Raw genomic sequence first — 19,505 nt, forward strand, 5'->3', positions numbered from 1 at the left:
ACTCTGAAATGGACGCTCCAGAAAAGTTCAGAACTTTCCAAACACACATATAGGGATATTCTCCATTCCTTAGACATGTAATTTCTAACAAAACATGCCCTGACTAGCGGTGACTAGAAATACAGATGTTACAGAGGCTAACATGGAGTCAAAAGCACCATAAAACCAATATAAAAGTGATCTGTGTAACCTATGTACTATATTCCTGATGCCATAGAATAGGTTTATGTGAAAGACAAAATTAAGTCACCATGAAATCAAAATTGACTATTCAAAATGGACTATTCTGTTTTTTTTTTTGTCAAGTAATATTTGTTTAATAGTTTTAGTTAATGATATTAACCCTTCGGGTCACTCACACCTTAGTGATTAGATTGCAGTAATAGCAAACAGAAACAATCCAATCAAATTTTAACAAATTCCCACCCTACTTTTAACAGCGATCAATTCCCACACTATATTTTTTTTCTCATTTGAGAAGCCATTTCACTCAGATATAACTCACAATAGAAAAGATGATCACAACTTCTGTTTCATGCTGATTTTAACCTGTTATTCACTGGTCTGTCTCTCCTTTGAGAGGGTACAAGAAGTGCTCTTCGTTATGTGAATGAATTGAGTCAGAGCACAACATCAATCATACTGATTCATTCTGATTAATTCATAAATTCAGTTGTGCAGTGGTAGTGCTAATCAGACTAACAGCTCACAGCAAGGGAAGATTTTCAGTTAATAATGTTATGGCTACAGATGACTCGGAATATAGTACATTTTGACCACTTCTATGATACCCTATGATGCTCTTGTGTTCATGTGTATTTAGGCTTAAAATCGTAGGATTTACTTGTAGCTGTATTCAAAACAGCAACAAATTTTCATTTTGGGGTGAAATATTACTGTGTCCTTTAGACACAGTTTTGAGTTTCCCCTCCAGTCAAGGTCAAATATGAAGATATTTTGCAGATTTAGATGCATCTATATGAGCTCATGTCGTCTGGCAAAGGACATAATCTGTATTTGATTGATCCAAACATTAGCTCATGGTAAACGTATCATGTTGTGATTGGACAGCGTCCTTCTAAGTTGATGTTATCCAGCCCATTGGCCCAGACCTGTCTTTGCACTCTCAGAAAAAAAGGTACAAAAGTTGTCACTGGGGCGGTACCTTTTCAAAAGGCACACCTTTTTACCTAAAGAGTCCATATTGGTACCTTAAAAGTACATATTAGTACCTAAAAGGTACAAAAGTGTACCTTTTGAAAAGGTACTGTACCGCCCCAGTGACAGCTTTTGTACCTTTTTTCTGAGTGTGTACATTAGAATTACAGTGTTTTGTCCCCAAATGATCTCAGAGGGAGAGCACAGGAGCACGACGGAGCAATCAGCCAGACCAGGGATGACCAAGGTGACCTCCTGAGATTCCCTGTGTCTGGAACACTCTGCGGTCAGCTCCCAGTCAACGCCTGCAGTCACCCGAGACCACGTTCTTTTTTAATTCATTAGACTAATGCAGCGTCGCTTTAAGCTATAAAACAGCACCGTGCTCTACGGACAACCTTTTCTCCTTCAAACTAAAATTACCCAAAGCACAGGCACTCAAACAAAATACCTTCGACCATATGGTGCTTGACTCTCTTTGACTTTGTTTGAAAGAAAAAAAACTTAAGAGAAAAGTGCTTCATCACACACAGAACGTTTATGGACTAAACAGCACAAGATATGATTGCCAAAATATAAAAATTTCAGTAGTGCAGCAGTTCTCATTTCCAGTGCTGGTGACCCACCACTCTGCACATTTTCTAAGTCTCTTTTATCTGACACATTTAGTTCAGTTCATGGAGTTCAATAAAATTCTACAAAATTAACCACTGCTGCAGTTGATAACAATAATGGTATAGTTTTCAACACGAGAACAAAAAAACTAATGTTACTGAACCCTATCTCCTATATTTAATATGTTATGTAATAAATAATAATAATAATAATAATAATAATAATGTTATTAATAAGCATTACATTAAAAATAATTCAATGTAGTTTAAGTATTTTCCAGTAAGTAATTATTATTATTACTGTTGGTATTATTATTATTATTACTATTAGTTATTGCATTATTATTCGTTTTTTTGTTCAATATTAATACTGAATAATGACAACCATTATTTATTTTGTTGTTTAATACTAAAATGTTTTATTTAAAGTAACAATAATAATAATAATAAAAAGCAGTTTTCAAGTATTTTCCATATTAATGCTAAAGTTAATATTGAATAATGACAATTATTATTAATACTGTCATTTAATACCAATAATAATATATACATTACCACCTCACCAAGATGAGCATTTTGAGCAAGAAGAACTAAGTCTGTACTGCACTGTATGAAGACTGCTATTGTTACTTTTTTTAATCAACTTTTGAAATTCCTAGCATATGTCTACAGTAAAATGATTCTATATGCAAAACCCAAGTGTAAAGAAGACATACTTTCATAACTAATTATATGTAATCCTATAACAAATCCTGTATAATGAGGTAAGTAGCTTAACTATGTTTAGTACCTTTGTGAATGACTATTAGTCCCATTATGCAGAAGCAGATAAAGAGAATCATTAAATGTGACTGGAGAGACAGAAGAGACACATCACACTATGGATGTGAGTTCAGGGGTTCATCTCATAAACCAAGAGTTCAATCAATTGGACAGACCCAAAAGAGACTCTGCAGGCAGAATTCTAAATAATGCCTGTAACAGAATAAGAACTGTATCCACTAATATCTAACAGTTAAAATAGCCATTCCATATGCACTTAAAAATAGTGACAAACAAACCTTCCATCACAAAGTTTTAAGCTTTCAAGGACTTAGTCAAAGACATGACTTATTAATGAAAACTAAGTTGAGCAAGCCAAATTACTGAAACACAAACAAGAGAAATACCTCAAACATTGGACAGAAGCAACATCACAACACAGTAAATGAAAAGGCTATCTATCCCCAAACGAAGAGTGCAAACTGGCAGAACATTTGAACAGAGTGACTAAGAAAATTATCCAAAGATACATGCAGACAGGGACAGACATGAAAGAATCCAGACTGTGTCCCCACTGCACATAAATGAAGTGGAAACAGAAGTGCACTTTTTGACCTAATGTTTGAACTACACACAGACTAGGGACAATTCATTTCACAGCCCACCCCAAAGATTTTCATCCAAAAGCACACAAAGACAAACTCTCAGGCATGCAAGGTGAAACTCCAGCAAGCTAACCCCAGCTGCAAGCTATGTGAAGCCCTGACATGACAAAAGGGCAACCAGCAAAGGCTACCAACTATAAAACGACATCAACAATATACAACAGACATTAATGTTTCGAAATGTTTTTTTAAAAGTCAAGCATACACATATTGTTACTGTTCTGTATAGCCAAGCCCTTCGTGAGAATGAGTTTGCAGACTGCCTAATCAATATTAATATTGGGAATACGTATGTAACTGTCCATAAATCTGTATATTTATTTGCCAAACAATGGACATTTTCTGCAAAGCTAACAGAGGGATTCAGATCTTCTGCATCCATTTAATGCTATGACTCGTCATTATTGTTGCACATTCTCATTGGTTTGTTGGCCTGTGGATGATTTCATGCTCAAGAAAAGCTATCCATGAATTGTTTGCCCAAGTGGAAAACTATACTGCTGCTGCCAGAATTTGATTACCGAAAATCACATTACATTTGATGCCAAACTGACTCAAATCAATTGAAAGAAAACATTGTAACTGTATATTTTCATGATTTCTTGAGCAAATTTTGATATGCACTAAAAACCTTTTTTCATACATTTTTGGTATAGTTAGACAAAGTACGTTCAAGGTACACGTTATTTGGCAACATGCTTGAGAAAACTAGTCAAAGGGAGGATTTTTATTGTTCCATTAGTTTGCCATTTCCTGGCAACAGCCCTACTTTTAAATCGACACCTGCCACAGTGTTTCTTATTTGTGAATTACAAAATTAATAAATTAGTTAGTATACCCAGTTACCGTTTAGGGGTGTGCACAAATAATAAAATATTTTAATATTTGATCTGTAATTATAATATGAAAAATAAAAACACTTTTCAAATTTTACTACATGTTGCTTTGCTGGCTGTAAATGCAGCGAATACTTAAAATGCCCATCCCTATTACCGTTCACCATTGTTACTTTTATTACTGTTATTATTATATGGCGTTGTATGTTTGGACATACCTGTGTTTCCTGCAGTACTTTCACTGCAACCGATGCTGCTGAATCTCCAGAACCAAGTAAAATAAATAATATTTACCTGAGCTATGAATGAGTTTGCAGTCTGAATTAAAAATGACGAGACAAAAATGAGACTGTACTGCATAATAATGACAAAAAACTTGACTTTTTATGGAGTTGTCCTTGAGGGCTGCATGCAGAATTCAAAAATACATGTGACAGTGTAGTTCGATTGACAAGCAACTGACTTGGGTTCTTTTTATGAATTATTCTAAAAGACTCATGAATTCACAAGATTCAGTCTGGCAAATCATTAAAATAAACTGAATTGCAAAGAGTGGTTACTAAATCAACATCTGACTGACTTAATTTTCAAGCTACTATTATTTTTATTCCACCAATGAATGTCACAAATAAAGCCAAAGCAGAAAAAATCACTCTCTGATTGGTGGAATACAGCGTAATGGTTAATGTAGTTTTTACCACAAATTCAGCTTTTATTTAAAAACTAAGTTGAAATAATGCAAACAAATGGCTTCAATAGAAATATATACCTTTAATTAACATCTTAAAAATTACAGGTCTGTCTTTAAATGTCTATAAATTATCATTAAAAATCAATTTACCTATAGAGTTTTTACTTCCAGAACCCAGCTGTTGCACTCTTTTTGTCTTGGTACACCACTCTGTCAGTCAAATTTAAGGACCAGAAGTAACTGTCATAAATATTCAATGCAAAACACAGAATTCTTTGGAAAACACTGGCATACATTGCATACAATGTTACTAATAATTTGCCAATGTAAGCTTCCTTTTACTAAAAAGAATCCTGCTGCTGCTTGATATTTATGTCACTGTTTCTGTGGCTTTATCAGATGAGCCCGACACAAGATTGCACAAACACATGTATTTTATCACATATCCTGCTGCTAACAAGAGGGTTTGTCAAGCATCAATGTGTGACAAGCACAGAGAAAATGCAGAAGCAAGAGGCAAGGAAAGCAGAGAGCACAGAGGAAGGCTCAGCAGATCAAGAGTAGAGCACTCTAGCTGGATCTGTGCCTATCCATCTCATGGCTGAGCAGGAAACCAGGAATACCAGACACAATACACAATAGGCAGTTCTTTCTGGCAGCATCCTAACCAAACCTCACAAGTGACTAATTTGGCAAGCTCTACATAGGCAGCAATCCTTGCACAATACAAATAGCATGGCACATGGGAGTGATAGTCTAATAAGCATAAAAATACACAGCATACATGTTTTTAATGTGATTTTTGCCTTTAAAATGTTCATTAATTTTTTTTTGTTGTTGAAAAATGTGCATCTTCGGGGGGGGGGGGGGGGGTTGCGTGGGGGGGGCGTTGCGTCAATCAGTTTGTGAGTATCGCATCAAGTTCTTTTTCACAACTTATTACACTGAATAACTCTTTTTAACATCAAGCACGTCCTGCGATTTAATTTCTCATTCTTGCATATTTCTTTATCATGTGCATCAAAGCGATTTGTCAGTGGACACGGCAAGAGTGTGCAAGTGTTTTGCTTAATACCAGATTTCTGTTTCTGTCATTTAGAATACATATCTGCTAGTAGGGAGGATTAATTCATTTACAGCTTATTTTATTTACAACTTTATGCTGATTGTACATGTTGTTTGCTGTTAGCTTTAATTAGAATCTACAAAAGGCATGGACAGCTGTATTCACTCAAGTGGGTTAAGCTGTGTAATTAAGTGAAGTCAGTGCACTGGCATGGAAGTGTCAGCCCTCGTGTGAAGACTGATGAGGTAAAGACCTGCGACTCTACCTGCGCGACTCAACCGAGCAAAGACACCAACAAGACACAGTAGTATCATTCACTTATTGTACTTACCTTTCACTCCTAGCCTCTTTAGACCTTCGGCGGCTCATCACCACAGGTACCCATAAATCAGGTAACCAATTCAACCTCATCTTTACACTTGTATCACAGATAACATCTTGGTCAAACCCTTGCATGTCTCGGATCATTTCTTTATTACTTTTAATCTACATCTACCTTCTTCCGCACCACCAATCTCCTTCTTGACTTTCCTCATAACAAGATCAACAGCGCATCAGACACATGCAAACTCTTCAAAACATTCAGTACTTTCCTTTGTCCCCCTCCGCCACCTCCCATCACCTCTTTAACTGCTGACAATTTTGCTAATCACTTCACAAACAAAACCACATCCATCAGCAGTCAGTTCTCAGCTCGACTCAGCCAGGATCTCTCAGCAAACACTCACACAGCTGACCATCTTCTCTCCTCTTACAGAAGATGAAGTCTCTAAACTTATTCTCTCCATCCACCCTCCTATTCTCCTCTAGACCCATTCTCCTCACATCTCCTACAAGCTATTTCCCTTGCACTTCTGCCTTCACTCACACATATCATCAACACATCTCTTCTCACAGGCATTTTTCCCACCGCATTCAAGCAGGCTCGGGTAACCCCACTGCTTAAAAAAACCTACAATAGACATCTCACTTGTTGAAAGCTACAGGCCCTTGTCTCTCCTCCCTTTCACAGCAAAATCACTTGAACACATTGTTTTCAACCAAGTATCTTCCTTCCTCTCACAGAACAACCTGCTGGACAATAACCAATCTGGATTTAAAAGTGGACATTCAACTGAAACCGCCTTGATGTCAGTCACTGAAGTGCTACAGAGTGCAAGGACTGAGCCCAAATCTTCAGTTCTCATTCTCCTAGATCTATCTGCTGCATTCAACTCTGTTAATCATCAAATCCTTCTGTCCACCCTCTCATTCCTGGGCATCAACGGAACTACACTCCACTGGTTTGAGTCTTACCTCACAGGTAGGTCCTTTTGGGTGGCTTGGGGGGGGGGGTGTATCCAAATCACATCAACTGGTCACTGGGGTTCCTCAGGGATCAGTTTTTGGGCCCCTCCTCTTCTCTATATACACTACATCACTGGAACCCGTCATTCAGGTGTATGGTTTTTCCATGCATTGCTATGCTGATGACACGCAGCTCTACCTTTCATTTCAACCACATGATGGTACCTGCTTGGATCTCAGATTGCCTGACGGACATCTATCTTTCCATCAAACACAACAACACACAACCCAACCACCAAAAAACAGAACTTTACATCTACATATACACCCAATCATTACACCAACACTTTAACACAAAACTGGGCTCATCAAAGATAATCCCATCGAGTTTGTCAGGAATCTTGGGGTGATCCTTGATGATCAGCTGACCTTTAACCCTTAAATGCATGGATGTTTAGCCAATCATTATTACATATTCGGGTCTTTAACGACCTGGACCAATATATCCAACACGGATGGATCTCTAACTGCTGCAATGGCAAAAAAAAATTGGTTACCTTTTGAAGCTTAGAAGGGTTCAATTTGAGCAGATGATTTTTCTATCACTGTCCCTGCCTGTCAACCTCAGAACGCACTTCCCCAGCACATTCAGCATCTGGCTCATGTTCGCGATCTCAAACATATTCTCAAAATTACCATTTTTTAGGGACTTCACAATCAATATTTTGATCGCTGGCAGCTTATTCAACACATCCACCATCAAATTACAGTGACATATTTAATTGCATACAGTAATTGCTCTGCAGTAAAGCCATTCAAGCCAATTCAGTTTTTGCTGATGATCACGATAACCTGAATCGAACGCTTATCAAATTTTTCGTTTCAAATCATTGCTTCACAGTGTGTATCAAACTGACCATGTCACGTGATTTCAGAAAACGAGGCTTATATCATACTATTTCAAAACATAAACTTATCTCGATTCCGTTCAGTCTTTTAGTTTATTAAAAGTTGGGTGGACTTTTCTATAAGGTTCTTTAAAATCTTTAATCTTTAATAATTTCATGATATAATAGATTATGCATTGAATTTTTTATTTTTTATTTTGCTGTGTTCTCAATGCATTTATGATATTTTAAAACAGTCACTCAAGTTAAGACTCAGTTCAACTGATTAGAAGTTTTCCACTGATAATATCTTTTGCCTTGCCTGCCATTTTAGATGTATTTTTCCACAAAACTCATCTCAATGTTTAATAGAACTGCATTTTATGTGAAGGATGCATGCCACGCTGCCTTTAAATTTGGAAAACTGGGTATTTTAGGTGGCAGCAAAATTAAAATACTTGGATATTAGATCAGCATTTGCGTCCACGATGCCTTAAAATACAGCATAAACATATGTTTACACACTCAAATACTCCACAACCAGAATTCTCTGCAATATAAATTCACAAATATTGAGTCTGATAGTGCTCTGCGGTTTACAGTTTATTCAATATTCAATCTGAATGGGCCTTGTGGTTACACAATCAATCAATTGCGTTTCAAATCTTAATCATGTCAGCCATTGGCAACAGCCTCTATCAATTTTTAAACAGCTCTGTGAGCTCAATGTAATGGGTCCAAGGCCACAGACCAGACTGCAGCACATAAAGAACAATCTCATCAAAGAAAATAGACTGAAGAAAGTTCAGGTGCAGAGTTAAATCAGAGTGCTGATAAAGGATCAGCTTTATACTTACCATGTGCTGATAGAAAAAGTATGTGTTATATCTACTAGGATGGAGTGTGCAGAGCCTTTTCAATTTATCCTCTAAGGGAGTGACAGACTCCCACAGGAATTGTGTGAGAGATAAAAAAGCAGAGAAAGCAAGGAAAGTGTAAAAAAGTTGAGAAACGTTCAATGTTATGCAAATGAGATGTGAAAAACGCTGGCCAGTAGCTAATAGTTTTGATAGTGTCATCAGTCATAAACGTTTTAAAATTTGAGTTTCTGGTGAATTCATGCCTTATATAACATTGTTACATATTACTATTTGTACACTTTTATTCTAGCTAGGTTAGTAGTATTAGCAGTAGTATTAGTAATTAAAAAATAAAAAAATCCCAAATTTTCTCTTTGAACTTCATGTTTCTTTCTGCAATAAATCAACAACAACAAAATGTCTTTAAAGTGTGATGACAGTACCCATTTGTCTATGAGTGAATGTGAGAGTAAGATGAATGTCATGATTTCCTTGAAAAGTATCCTGCTAACACAAACATCCTACTAAAATCTTTAATCTTCATGTGTCAAAAAGAGACCTTTGGTTTATTTCCTTAAATAATCCTCAAACACTGCTTCCAAATTTCACCAGGCATTGATATTCACCAGCTACTGTGTACTGCTTTGTAAGATGGAAATGTTTGTTAGCTCAAGGTTAGTAATAATGAGGGCCTTATAGTTCTAATATTCTAATATAGTAAATAGTGGTTAGTGTAATTTAAAATGATTGTTATTAATTAAACATGTACATTTGATTAATCTTGAATATTTGGTTACATCCTCTGTAATAAGGATGGTGTTTTGCAAGGTCAACTGACATGACACAAAAGACCACAAAGACAAAAGCTGCTGAAAACACTACAAGACACATACAGGAAGTCAGGCAGCATGCAAACCAAGAGGAAGCCAGAGATGATAAAGAGATCTGCACAGTCAAATAGAGTACTTAACAAGTTAGGGGTTGAGTAAGAGATGAAGGAAATGCTGTATGTATATCTCCACTGTTTATCTTTACAGACACACAACTTCCGACAGTCTGATTGTCAAGGAACATTTTGTATGGTTTGATCACTGGATCAGCTCTTATCTAAGGACAATTTCCCTGCACCTCTCCATCTCCTCTAGGTTCCTTTTAACTTTCCCCATTCCTTCCCACGTCATTTTCTTCCCTACCTCAGGGATATATATCCACTTCTTGACATCCTTGTCTTTACATATGCTTGCAACAACCATTATAAAGCCATTTTAGGCAATAACCATCATATCTAAAGAGATAATTATAACTTATAAGGGCATTACCGCAACCTATCTCTGAAGTGGACCAGTAACACTCCTAATTGAGATTGTAGATAGAGTGTTAATGGGCCATTTGAGGGATAGATGGCGGTAATGCACTTATAAGTCTGCGATCTGCCATAAAGCAAGCAAGAAGAAGATGATGTCTCAGAGGTAAAAAAAAATAAATAAAACTATATAAATACTGTTCAGTTTCTTGAACAGACTGATCGTTTTGTGTCTTTACACATCAATGTATCATCACGAGCCACAGGGTTTAATTTGGATTTTTCTGTGCATGTTTTTTTCTCTCTCATAGATTATTTTACCATTGCCAAGCATTGTATGACTGAGAGACTGCAACGCCTGAAGCTAAAAATCATAATTTGTGTTCTACAGAAGAAACAAGTCACCTACATCTTGGATGCCCTCAGATAAACATCAATTTTTCATTTTAGGGTGAACTATCCCTTTTAGCTGAAGAGGAGCCATCAGACTTTAAAGCTGGATAACAAAATCACTGCATAATGATGTGGTCACATTAGTTGAAATTTCATGGCCAAAAGGTGAGGTAAGTTGTTTTTTGTTGAATAATTTGTTGAGCAACAGTAAATGTCAAGTGCATAATGTATAATTTGTCATTTGAGACAGAACTATTAACTCTACTCATAAAGACAGTTACTTGTTGCCACCTAAAGTGGTGTAACGATGTAACCTTAATAAAGGGTCATTGAAAAATCCCCAACACTAATGCACAGATTGACAGTTTTCTGGAACATGGAAATACAGACAAGCAGAGTGATACAAGTCACAGTGGACTAAAAATCAGCCTTCTTGGTGCAGCGTACAGCCAATTACACAATACGTCAGAAAACAGAATTGTAAATCAGCCCCCTTAAGTATATCCACAGGTGTTCCCCAAGGATCTATTCTTGGCCCATTGCTTTTGACGTTAAATAACAATGATCTTCCATCCGTTTGTCCCAACACTAACATCCAAATGTATGCGGATGACACTATTATTTATAAACATGAAAGCAGTGTGTCAAAAGTCGCAAATGAACTTCCTCGAATTAACAAAATCCTTGGTTGTATGTGAATATTAAAACAAATGCACATCTGTCCACAAGGAGTGGAGAAAGAGGGGACTGTATTATTCTAAATTTAGTCAGTCTGTATTTTCCGTCAAAGCCGCAAGGGAATGGAACTCCATCCCATCAACAATTAGAAGACTAGATACATACAGTTCTTTTCAGTTTGATTTTAACCCTTTGAGTGGTACGGTCACACATGTGGGATTTTTATTTCTGTGCCCCTGGGAATACGGTCTCACATATGGGATTTAGAATGTTCAGTGACATCACATAACTGCCAAATTCAAACTGCTTTTGCGCTTTGGCTGGCGCTGAGACACGCTCTGCACTTGTCATACACCTTTGCTTTTAACCACATAATGTTTATTTTAGGTTTCAGACATTTAAAAACACATAAGTACCAGTAAAACAATACATTTAGAGTTTATAAAATACACACGGATGTCTATGGACCAGCCGCTTACTTGCATGTATTTTGGGAGAAATTGATGAATTCACGTGTTGTAAATGCATCTGACAGGACTCTTTGAACTGCAGAGCGAACAAACATGGCGGCGCCCCTCTTACATTATAGATCACGATCAAGCTCATTTATGATGTTTTTTAAACGACACAACCCACTCACTTACACATATTTGTTAATCGGAATATAAGATAAGCAAATGTGTGAATATTTTGAATAAAAAAGGAAAAACTAAATAAAAGGGATCCATCTGTCATAAAGTGTTTTCGTGGCTGCGGTGTATCACGTGACAAGCATGACGCGTCGCCATGGAAACATATGGGGAAACGTTCTAAAATAACGGTAACCTAAAAAAAACTCACGCTGGGGGGACAGCTAGAATATTTTAAACTCACCAGTGAAAAGGTTAAAAAATGGTTACAACTCAACATTAATACGTTATATTCATATTTTGATTTAAGACGACTTTGTATTAATTTGCTTTCTCCTGTCACTATCTCTCGTACCTCATATTAGGCACAATATTTTGTTTTAGATAACTGCCTATTATTGTATATTAATTTGATTTCCACGCGGAATCATGTAATTTTTTTTTTTTAGTATTTCATCATGTTTTTTCTTCTTCTTGTGTGTGTATTTGTATACTAGGTTTTTTTTTTTTAGGGTAACTTTATAACATTCTGTCAAGGGACTTCAGATGAAATATAGCCTTTTTGGCTTATTCTGGCACATTTACAGCCATGTTTATTAATGTGTATTTCCCCTGTAAACAACTAAACTAATCTAAACTAAATCAAATTCAAGAACCAGAGCTGTGGGGGGAAAAAAAATATACAAAAAAATATTCATTTTACAAAACCAATTAGATAATTACAAAATGCCTGGCTGCTCAATGTCAACGCTTGACCAATCAGAATCAAAAACTGACACACATTAGTCAATCAGCTAGTAGTTTTTGGAAATACATGATTCTGTACAGCTATACTCACCTCATTAGGTGACACAGTCAGAACGCTCTGGCTTTTCCTCATCTTCTGTGAAGTTTTCCTCTCCCTGTCTTGCACAGGCCTGCTCTGCTGACACTCCTGCACAAAACATCAACACAAACCCACACAGTCACCTTTTGCAGCAAAGACAGAAAGAACAGAGGAAAGAAAAAAACATCTGACCTTGCTTGCTTGTGAGAGAGATGCCTCAGGGTAATGTTAAGATGGAAAGCCTTATGCTATTCTCAATAAGAGTGATAAAGAGAGTAGCACAGTTTGTCTGCAGTCCGACAGTGACAAGCATCTCTTAAACCCTAACAGTCACCTCTTTATCAGCTCTTGCACTTATTATTTTTTTCCAGCCTGTCTAAACTGACTTGCAAAAATTATCTTAAGATGAGATCCCAGTACAGAGACTGTTATGGAAGCACTTTCACATCCCTAAAATGAAAAATGAAAATAATAAGAAAAATAGTTCAAAGTGCATTGTAGATTTTTTTTACACTAATGTTATTGTAATCACAATCTCTTTTAATTTACTAGTGGAAAGATGTTGCCCTAATTTTGAATGTCTTAAGTTAGATGTATGTTATACTGTGTTTCTTTCAAACAAAAAAATGATAGATAAAAATGCTTTGCAATATCATTATTTATTCCATCCCACATATTAATAATTTCCAATCATTTTTTACTGCTGTATAAGTACATTTTACCGAATCATGCTATTTACACAAGTCTATAATTGAGATGTTCTGGGATGGGTCTTTCTGAAAACTGTACAAGTAAAGGGTTGTTTAGAGGATCCTGCTCTCCTATGGTTGTGTACTGAATGAGAATTATCATAAAGATGAGCTGGTTTTAGCTGAGCAAATATGTGATTCTAAATGTATGAAATATTGCAAACAAGTTTGAATGTGATTTTCAAAAATCAGCATTAACCAGCAGGAAAATAATAAATTGACAATGTGCTGTTGCTGTAAATTGGAGTTGCTCAACTGTAGAGACACCAAGTGCTTTTGAAAATTAAATTTGAGGAAGATTCTATGGAGGAAGAAAAAAAACCCCAGCAAGAACACTGTCTGAATGAAAGCACATCACAGGTCAGAATGCATTAGATTTATAAAAGAAATACACGTTTGTTCGGCATGTTCTCTACAGTAGTTTACACTCAGCTCAACTCCGGCCTGCCAGTCTCATTCCTCTCTCTTTTCTTCTTGTCAATTTTTTTTATTCTATTGGCAAAATAAAAAAAAAACATCAAGAAACACAACAACAACAATAATAATAATTCAAAAGTAGTGGCTTAAGAAGTGTTTTCCCCCAAGTAAACATTAATGAACTTGACTGAACATCTTGTTTTTTATGCCGCATCTGTCTGCAGCCACTGCCAAGGTTCTCTCTTCAGTATCTCTTTAAGTTTGTTTTCTCTTGTCAATCCATCAGCCACTTATGTGCCTAGCTCAATCCACAGCCACTCAATGCAACGGACAGTCCAGGCCGTGGGGAACTGGGAATATGGCAGCTGTCTCTCAACAGCTGAAAGCCTTAAAAACATGATTCCATAACCACTTTCTATTGATTTGACCTCTGCTTTCTTACCCTGTCAGTGTGCTCCCCGCGGCCTGGCCATACTGACATTAACTAGAGAAGGAGTTAGATGGCCTGTCGAGTCTAATGGAAAATAAGAGCTTGCTTTAAATATTGCCAATGTCACTGAATTCATGCAGCGAGTAAAGGAGTCTGGCGCCATGTGTGTATTTATATGACAGTCACTCATCTTTAGAAACTTACAAAGGGGAAGTCCATTATTATTTTTTTCAGTGAGCCCCAAAAAGGGTTTTTGAGGACATTTCAGGTGGTTTTCAAAGTGGAAATGTACATTTTATAACAACCAATCACTTGCCCTCAATATTTCATTGTGATTCTGAAATCTGTGAATTGTTCATTATCAGTGCAAAAAAATTACATAAAAAAAAAAATACTTACAACTACGGAAACACATTTTTTGCCTCAGGGTAAAAAGTAAAACTGGCAACTGAGAGATATAAAATAAGAAAAAATATATAGATATAAAATTGCAATTGTTACACATGAAGTCCCATTTTTAAGACAAATAAAATCCAAAGTTCTGCCATAAATCTCTAGATAGCGCAGTACGATATGTTCTAACTCAGTCTGACATAATGATATCATTATTCACAGGGTACAGCTGATTGGTTTCTATTCGTATCAGCAGCCAATGAGCTTGCTGCTCAACATTCATGTATTTGGCTAGCGCTTGCTGTAGCGCTTCAGAAACCCTCCACCTTCCCCAGCTCCACCTGTATAGATCTGCTATGGGGTGATTTCATGTATGTTATATGTGCAGCAGCAATATTTCTCACATGCTCAGCAGCATATCTGTGGATGTATTGGCTGTAGCGAGTCTCGTTACTTGCTCTGCCGCAGCAGCAGCGTAGCAGATCTATTCCACCAAGACCAAACACATCAACATTGTCTTGTACATTACCATGCCAAACTCTCAGAGACTTTTCATGACAGAAATGACATTGTGAGATGTAAAAATCACAAAATGAGATTTAAGAAGTTGTCTGGCTGAATGAAAGCCAAGAAGTTAAAACTTAAAGTTAAAGCTGAAAAAAAAAATGAAAATAAAATTGAAAAAAAACACCCTTTTAGCTGAGAGGTTCAAAGTGGTCTGTAGTCTACATTTCAACTCTGTTATCACAGCCCAGGAGTCTCACAAACCTCTCTTATCCATTTAAAGAATGGATGCACACATGCACAGCAGCATCAGGAAAAACATCAGCTTCACAGATACTCCAGGCCCCAATTACCTATTTACCTATTCACCTCTACCCATTCAAAGAGTAAATGAATGATAAATGTGTTCTAACATAATACTGTAGCTGCTGCAATCTGCCCAATCACCAGCCTACAAAAGAAATGGAGGTGAGTCACTGCCAGTAAATTACCATCCACATTGAATCCATATACAGTACGTCCCCCTGCTAATCAGCGTTTTGTACAGATGCAGAACAAGTTTTGTACAGATGCAGAACAAATATGTCAGCATCTGGGAATCTCATATCCTGTCTTTCCTTACATTTTATGTTCTCACATAGACGTTTTACTCAATTCCACACTTGTTTGTTATCTGGATATTGCAAATATTTGCATTTTGCATGGATTCGTATTGTATTAGTCATTGTTTTAATATTCAATTAAGCATCATACTATTTAATATTATCAATAATTGTATGTGGCTGTATATATTTTTTCATCTTCTCAAACATCTGAGGGAGTTTTTCTCTTGCCACTGTTTTTTGTAAAGCTGCATTGGAATAACAAGTATCGCAAGAAGCACTTCACAAATAAATTTAATGGAATTCTAAATATGATTAGTTTTTTTCTTTGACATAAAGGTCAAGTGTGTTGTTTTGTGCTTCGCTTGCTTTGCTCACTTTCCAACAACATTGAGCTTTAAACCAGCCTGATATACACTGATGAGTCTATTCTCATTAGCCTTTGAACAACAGAACAATCTGGTCCCACTGCTGTCGTTTTGTCGTTCTTCTATGAAAGGCTCTGACATCCTGAAAATAATTACTGTGACTAAAGCTCTTCTTTTGCCAGATGTTTTGACATATGACAGGCAGCATGTATAATGCCCCTTCAAGCAAACATACATACTCTATGTTTCAGTGGTTAAACACAATTAGTTACAGTCTGTTTGAATGAAGCGGAGCTAGCGACAACATTGAAAAAAAAAACTATGTTTCTATGAGACAAAGCATTGTTTTAGAAAGATAAATATTATTGCTGCTTCTTCTCTCTCTCTTTGAGCAATGGAGTACAGTAATCCACACACACTACTTTTTAAATATTCATTCATGGCAGTTATCATCAGATTTTTCTGGCATCATCCATCCAAAAGTATTATTATTTGAAAATGTATTGACAAAACTCCTTATACAAATATAAAAATCTTTTTGGTTATCTAAACTTTCCTTCATTGTTCCAATAATCTTGGATTTGGAAGTGAGTTTGGCTTTTATACTTGTGCTCGATTAGTAGTTTTGTAAAGGTATTTACCACAATTAAATGCCAGCTGGATGTTCTTTATTTTATATTTGATTTAGGGGCACTGCCAAGCTGAACTGTTTCTAAACTGCAGTTTTGTGAGTCACTAACAGTTGGCCAGTCATTGTGCGAACGTTCATTGAGGAAACCTAAATATACTTCCCAGACCAGATGAGGGTTAAAACGTTTGGACTTGAGTAGAGAAAATTGATGATATAGCATAGCCTTTGACAAATAATGAAAAACTACTGGAGCAGAAATCCTTGTGTCATGGTATAATCACAAACTCATAGAAATATTTTGTTGCTATGCTATACTTCCTTGTTGCTTTGTGTATTTTTTTAGAATAGGGAAAATTCCCATGGGAATGCTTAGTGAGAGTCACGCACATCCATTTGGACATCAAACCAAAGAGTTAATGATTACGGTGGGATAATGGGTCTTTAGTGTTTAATCTGTCCTAATAATCTAGACTCAGTGAAAATGACTTCATAGTCACTGAGCTGCTCTCCCCTCCAGTGAGGCAATTTAGGTTTCCTTAATAACCTGTTTGTAGCAGGGAATTTCTTCTCCATTTCTCCAGTGAGTATAGCAAGCAATAATCCAGAGTGTAAGAGGAGAAATGGCTTACGTGTATCAGGGAATGTCGGCATTTCTGTTGAGCTTTAAAACTAAGAGGTAACACAGAGATATAAAGAGACAGCCATTACTTCCCATATTAAAAGTGACTTTTTGAGGAAAATAAGCCCAAATTTGTTTTAAAAAATTGGACACGGCAACACAAGTTAATTGGAATCACCTCCGCTCAATTATTACCGGGACAGTTGGTAAAGAGAACACAATACCTCCAGAGAGAAGCAAACCAGTGGTTCTTCTGAACTGGTATAAGATACACATAGAAAACACAGACAGGGCCAAGGGGTATCATTAGGTTTCATTAGACATGAATGCTAAGAACATGAGTGACAATGAACCACAGTTTAAGAATAGTAGATGACTGCTTCACACACACACACAAAAAAAAACACAAACAAACAAACAAAAACATTATTTTGGTTTAGAGTTTCAGAAGAAAAAAATAAATTTTCAAACCTTTATTTTCCAAATACTCTCATAATCTGGTGAGATTTTGTATGAGCAAATCCTGCAACAGATGGTATGATCCACACAGAGCCCTGATCTCAACCTCATAGAGTCAGCTTGGAATTACATGAAGACACTAAAGCAAGCGAGAAAAAATGTCTACAGATATGAACAAGTTAAATTTAAGACTTTTTAATACCACCTGATATGAAATTTAAGACCAAACCTCTGATGGAAATCACACATATTATTTTACGTACGTACTGTATAATGTAATATTTAATTTGTCAAATGTAAAAAGGTATATATACTGCTGTCAGAAATGATATTTATTATTAAGATATACAGCAAACTTTTCATATCTGCAGACAATATCCCATACAAAATAACCCCACAAAAGCACAGCATCACCGAAATTTCTGGTTGTGTAAAATTTATTCTGAAGCAGAATAAACATTTTAAGACTTTTTAAGGCCTTTTATTAGGAAAACTTTAAGACATTTTAAGACTTTTTAAGGACCCGCGGCCACCCTGTATTAAATGGAAATACAGTAAATAAAAACTAAAACTGAACTAAACCTTAAACTGAAATATAATAATATGTAAAAAAAAAAAAACATCCTCATTTGGACCATAAAACATTTGCACAGTACTGTGCTTGTTTTCTACATATGGCTGACTTCTAGTTCTTTTAATGAAAGCAAATGAGAATGTTTCTTTGAAAAAACTACATCATACAGCTCAAACTTCCCGATTAGAAAGGCTCTTTCGGTCAAAGGTACTATTTCGTTTTGCGGCTTGCTTAGATTTAAAGTGTGGTTGATGGTCAGCCATGCACCACAGTTTCATTTAACCGAGCACAGATAACATCCCTCAAAGAAACCCTGACATCAGAAACTCCAGTCTGCAAAATATGCTTGTAGCGAATGCTTTTCATCACACAGTGTAAGCAGTGTGCCAACGCCAAATCAAAGAACAAACAAGCAGAAGCAAGGAACAGATGCTGTACTGTTGTATGAGCAAAACGTATCATTAGAAAAGTAAAGACTTTTTAAAAAAATAAGTGACAAGGATTGGAAAGGCAGAACTTGTTTGTCACTCAACAGTCTGCAAACTCAATACCTAAACACAGGAGGCATCAATTACAGAACACCAGCAGCAAAAATTAAACAGCACAGGAGCTTGTTAAACACACAAACAAGGGCTCCAGGACTCAGGGGGAAATAAGTTTGTGAAAGCAGTTCCAGAGCGTATCTAAAGTTTATCCAGTTTTTAAGGTGTCATCATCTGATTTGTTAAAAAGTTAATGATAGACTTACTGCACCCAGCAGGTCTGGTGATTGTACATCTATGTCTTTTTAAGTCTTCCCTATAGGGTAGAAACAAGTTCCTGGACGTCAGAAGAACACAGGAATCAATGCATATGAAGGTACAGTACCATGGAAATTTCCTGTTTGTTAAATCTAATGTGTTGCGTGCAATCGATTCCCAGTTGACGTAATCTCACCAGTAGATACCAGTCACACTGGCATTCTGCTCTCAGATGGGACATGGTTCTCAATAAAAAACACCACTACAGCTATCTTCGGAATCAGGTAATGTAATTAGACACATGCTATCATTTTTTATTTTTTTTAATGCAATCAAAACTAAATCAAAACCAATTACTATTAAA

General features: G+C 36.3%; 1 protein-coding gene across 1 annotated transcript in view; it reads right to left on the reverse strand.

Annotated features, from left to right (window-relative positions):
* LOC109106633 (cAMP-specific 3',5'-cyclic phosphodiesterase 4B-like) overlaps nt 1–19,505 on the reverse strand; it is a 130,506-nt gene that overhangs the window by 96,011 nt on the left and 14,990 nt on the right. The window contains exon 2 of the mRNA XM_042758343.1: nt 12,668–12,763. Coding sequence (XP_042614277.1) covers nt 12,668–12,709 — 42 coding nt within the window. The 5' untranslated portion in view covers nt 12,710–12,763. The remainder of the gene's footprint in view (nt 1–12,667; nt 12,764–19,505) is intronic.

The sequence above is a fragment of the Cyprinus carpio genome, chromosome A6 (genome assembly GCF_018340385.1).
Source record: "Cyprinus carpio isolate SPL01 chromosome A6, ASM1834038v1, whole genome shotgun sequence".
Classification (NCBI taxonomy): domain Eukaryota; kingdom Metazoa; phylum Chordata; class Actinopteri; order Cypriniformes; family Cyprinidae; genus Cyprinus; species Cyprinus carpio.